We start from the raw sequence: 4,753 nt of genomic DNA, 5'->3' as shown, positions 1-4,753 counted from the left end.
TTAGTACTAGGGATCGAACTCGGGACCTTGCACTCGTGAGGCAGGCGGCAGAACCACTGAGCTAAATCCCCGGCCCCTCTGACTGAAGTTTTATTTCATCCTTCAGGGCCCAGCACACTGCTGGACACGCAGTAGGCGGAAGGCTGTCGTATGTTAGTAACATTTGCCAACAAGGAATTTGCAGTCTGGGAGGCAGAGAGACTGCACACGGCTCTGTCCATCACCAGTCAGGAGGTGCTGGAGATGTGACCAGGGTTCAGGACAGTGATCCTGGCGTCGGAGACAGCCAGCTGTTCAGGGGGGAATCTGGGATGCTTTCATGGAGAAGGTGGATCTCAAGGGACAAGAGGGAGAGGAAGGGGTGGGAGGAGAGTGTCTGGCGGGGACACAGGAAGTTGGGGAGCACAGAAGTGAGAGGGCAGTGGCTGTACGTGGCGTGTCGTGGATGCAGGGGACATGGGAGCTGTCACAGGCAGAAAGGAAAGGGTGCCACGCACAGTGTGAAAGTTCAAAGCCAGCCTGAGCTACAGAGCAAGACCCTGTCTCAAGACACAAACCAAAAATCCACAGTGAAGCCCTAAGGCCCGAGGCAGCCTCAGAAATAGAAGAGCTCAGGGCAAACTCTCCCCATGCCGCCCCTCACTTCAGCTCCGCGGTCTCCACCAGCTGGTGCAGCCTCAGCGTGTCCTCCCGCAGGTCCTGGTAAAGGGACTCATCCTTCATAATTAGCAGGTACAGATCCTGGAAGAGAACAGCAAAGGTGAGGGCAGGGGTCTCGTCCCAGGGCCGGGCAGGGCACAAAGACCCAGAGAAGCTGTGGCAATTGTCCTCTTTTGCTTCCAGGTACCAAGCTCAAGGACAGCGGCTCCTCCCAAAGGTCCCCTTCTGGGGAGCCAGCCTGCCCCCTCACAGCTCCTTCCCCAGGCCCACCTTGATGATGTGGCCAGCGCCCTCCTCCTCCTGCAGCAGCCCCTGGTAGGTGTCCAGGAAGTGGAGGAGCATGGCTAGGCAGGCCTGCTTCCGGCCCAGCCCCTCAGGGTCCTCCAGGCCCCCTGCGCGGACAAAGCTGACCCCAGAGTTAAGGAAAAGCCCTAGGCAGGCGGGAAGACTGGAGCAGCAGAAGCCACATCTCCCCGGACTGTTCTCTAGGTTTGGGGCCAGCCACGCTGGAGGTTCTGGCCACAGCCAGGTCCTGCCTGGTAGAGCTGCATCTTTGAAAACACTGCCAGGGCCTGTCCAACAGTCCAACACAGGCAGCCCAGGGCGTGGAGCCCACGGATCCGACTTTTCCTCAACAGGGGCCTGATGTTTCTAGGACGGTCTGTGACATTCTTACTCAGTGGCCTTGTGTTTACAACTAGGTTCTAAAATAACTCAGTGCAGCCGGGCGTGGTGGTGCACGCCTGTGGTGCCAGCACTCCCTGGGCTGAGGCGGAAGGGTTACCGAGAGTTTGAGGCCAGCCTGGGCTACATAGTGAGACCGTCTCAATTTAAAAAAAAAAAAGAAAAAAATCACTAACTAAATAAAACAAAATAAATGAATAAATAAACTCAGTGTGAGGTTGTATGCTTGCGAGGTCCCCAGGGCCAGGCCAGTGTGTGGCGTGGCTGAGGCAGACCCAAGGAGGCACAGCCACGACCTGGCATAGGCGTCGTGCCCTGTGCCCTGTGATAACTCAGCACACGCATATGTTTGCCGCAGTAACTCAGAGTGCAACAACAACCCCTCCCACGTGTACAGGCCCAGGTGTGGCAGGGCCTAGGGACACGCACCTGCTACCGTGCCGCCCTCAGGGCAGCCCACGGGAAAGCAGGGCATGGGCCCTTTTATAGGACAAGCTGGGGCCCCACACACCCAGGGGGTGGAAAAGCAGCGTGTGTTTTCTAGGGGACACCTGGGCCCGGCATCACCTGCGGGGTGCGGGGTAGACCCTGGCCTGGCCGCCCCTTTCCCGAGCTCCAGGAAAGGATACTACTGGTGCAGGGCCTGCAGGAACCTCTCTGTGGGCAGGAAGAGGGAGTGGGTGAGGACGACGTCGTCCAGCAGGATATCTGTGGGGATCAATGGGGGCCACAGGTGTCGGGGGCCACTCCACGCCCCTTTCTTGCCACCAAGGGCGAGTTCTCCTGAGCCAGGCTGGCGTCGTGGTCACCTGCCCCGTTGTGATCTGCACATACATGTGTGCACACGCATCCCCCCACGTGTGCGCACACAGGCGCGCGTGGGAGGGTGAAGGTTCTGGGCAGCCGCTGCGGGGGTGGGGCTGGCAGCTGCCAAGCAGCTGGGGGAAGGGGGTGCCTTTGCCGGCCGGCCAGGCACTTTCTTCTTCAGGGTGGTGGGGGGAGCTGAGCACCACCCCTGAACACAGGAGGAGCCCAAGGGTCTCCAGACTCTCACCGATGCTAGGGTGGGTGCGTGCGTCCACCTTCCCCACTCCCCTCCTCCCAGCCTTGCCTTCCGACTGGGCAGGTGGGAACCAGCACCCATAAAGGGAAAGGAGCAGCTGCCCTCTTTGATCTCTGAGCTTGCCAGAGATGCAAGGGTTAAGGGTGGCAGGTGGCGGGAGGGGCTCTCCTGGACTCCCTTCCCTCCCCTCCACACCCCTGTCTGGGCCTGGCTCAGCCAGTCAGCCAGGTACAAGGTCGCCCTGACTTGTAGCCAGCCCCAGGGTGGGGCAGGGCCGCCTGGCACTCGCAGGCAGGGCACGGGATGGAGCCAGGTGTCCCTGCCAGGACAGGTTAGGGCCAGGTCCCCAGGTGCTGCTCCAGTCAGAACCCAGGCTTCTGCCACCCCACAGCCAACCAATTCCAGCTGTGAAGGTAGAGGGGAACCAACTGGCAGCCACCTGCATCAATGATCTCATGTCACAAAGGAGAAACTGAGGCCTAAAGGTGGAAGAACCGAGACAGTTGAGTCTGTTCTCTCCGGTGTGCCCGAGGCAAGCAGAGAGTCAGGGGTCTGCCCGGACTTTTGGGAGCCTCCAGCCTTCTGGAGGTCCCTACGCACCCCACAAGGAAACCGACAGAACATAGGTGACACTGGAACCCTCAGCGTGGCGATTACATCCTCACTTGCCTCTGGGACTGGTTCGGGGTTTCCCAAACTAGTTTCTTTGGGGTGCCAGCTCACAGGCCTGATAACACGTGGGGATAATCAACACAGGAGTCTTCCATCCTCCCAGGGGACAGAATCGGTGGCACCAGGCCTTGAAGGAAGGGAAGACGTATTCCTTTCCCTGTATGCCCAGAACAGCCCCTAGCTCATGGGGCAGCAGGGAGCCTGACACCCTTCATAGCCTCTTCCCCAGTGTGATACGGGTGGGAGAGCAGAGGCGAAGGAAAGAGACGAAGGGGAGATGCTGGCATGGGGGCTACGGTTTGGCGTCTGTCTCTTCCAAAGCCGGCTCTGGTCCAAGGCACAGCCTCCCCGGGGAATGTGTCATAGAGACAGAGGGTGTGTGGTGTAGGCGGGAAGTTATGGTTAGGAGAGCTGTGTGTGTGTCTGATATTTTTCTAATTAAATCTGAAAGGTGTCAGCTCCCCAGGGCAACTACAGCCTCCGCCAAAGGAAAGGACCCAGACCTTCCTTGAGAAAAACCTTGGGGAGTGGTGCCCTACTCCGAACACCTAAGCAGGGGTTCCATGCGCAGGGCTAAGAGCCAAGGCTAGCACCCCTCATCATCAGGGTCTCAGCGAGGGTCCCTCAAGCTCAGAGCTTCCTGGGTTACTGCAGTGCCTTGAACTAGACCTAGAGATCCCAGGCCTTCTACATTAGTGCTAAGCAATTTGGGGTCTCCATTTCCTCACATCCCCCTTAGCAGGGTGCAGAGGGAGGGGAGAAATAGCATTGTTTAGGAAAACACCTCTCAGGGTGTGGTTTTACTTTTTTTTGTTTTGTTTTTTGTTTGGGTACTGGGGATTGAACTCAGGTCCTTACGCTTGCAAGGCAGGCCACGGAACCACTGAGCTAAATCCCCGGCCCATGGTTTTACTGTTTAAAGAGGACTGTGCTGAGACCTCCACTGCAAGGGAGGAGATGGAAAGGCCCAGACCCCCCTAGTGCTGCAGGGTGGTGATACCACCCCCCCTCCTCACAAGCGCCTTCTAGTCCACCCGAGGAGAACACCCTCGCCCACCCGAGGACAGCGAATCCCTTTGCCTGGGCCCTGTGCCCGTGCACGCTGTTCCCCAAGCAGCCCGGCCTGGGGCCTCTGCCTCCACACAGCCAGGGCTTGGGTCAGGCCTGCGGCCTTGAGCTTGGCTGAAGGTGGCAAGAGCTGCTTCGTACACTTCCATTTCAGCGTGTCAGGACCTGACATTGGGGCACAGGCGTCAGAGAATCACTGGGGGCTATGGCTAACATGTCCAGCAGGGAGCAAGGGTGGCCAAAGAGGGAGGAGGAGGCTGGGCTTCTTCCTAGGAGGGGCTGTGGGCACTGTCGCTCCTCCCCTGGGGGCCTGTGGCCCTGCTCCTTCCCTACCACACTGCAGGGACCCCCTCAACCCCACCCCAGGCTCCATCAGTGGCCCCACCCCCCTCTCCAAGGGCATGAAGGGGAGGCAGGGCCCCGCTCTGCTCAGCCGACACCTTACCTGAGGTGCCGCTGTCCCTGGTGGCCCCGCCGGCCAGGCGCTCCAGGACCCGGTCCAGAAGGTGCTCGGGACGCTCGGGGGCACCCAGGGGGGCCCAGGGGGGCGAAGTCAGGGGCTCACCCGGGGACAGCTCGTCGGAGGAGTAGGAGGATGGGGAGCGC

The 4,753-nt window shown here is 59.8% G+C and overlaps 1 protein-coding gene across 1 annotated transcript in view; it reads right to left on the bottom strand.

Moving 5' to 3' along the window:
- The window catches only part of Rapgefl1 (Rap guanine nucleotide exchange factor like 1), a gene marked incomplete at its 5' end in the record, with an annotated part of 10,168 nt that extends 5,416 nt beyond the window's left edge, over window positions 1-4,752 (bottom strand). The window contains 4 exons of the mRNA XM_033763123.1: window positions 644-741; window positions 931-1,066; window positions 1,974-2,052; window positions 4,593-4,752. Of these exons, the coding sequence (XP_033619014.1) occupies window positions 644-741; window positions 931-1,066; window positions 1,974-2,052; window positions 4,593-4,752 (473 nt within the window). The remainder of the gene's footprint in view (window positions 1-643; window positions 742-930; window positions 1,067-1,973; window positions 2,053-4,592) is intronic.
- Between the last annotated feature and the right edge of the window lies 1 nt (window position 4,753).

This window comes from Fukomys damarensis, unplaced genomic scaffold (assembly GCF_012274545.1).
Source record: "Fukomys damarensis isolate Sample0158 unplaced genomic scaffold, DMR_v1.0_HiC HiC_scaffold_13, whole genome shotgun sequence".
Lineage (NCBI taxonomy): Eukaryota > Metazoa > Chordata > Mammalia > Rodentia > Bathyergidae > Fukomys > Fukomys damarensis.
Note: the sequence above shows the minus strand (reverse complement) of the source record. Positions and strands in the feature narration are given on the sequence as shown.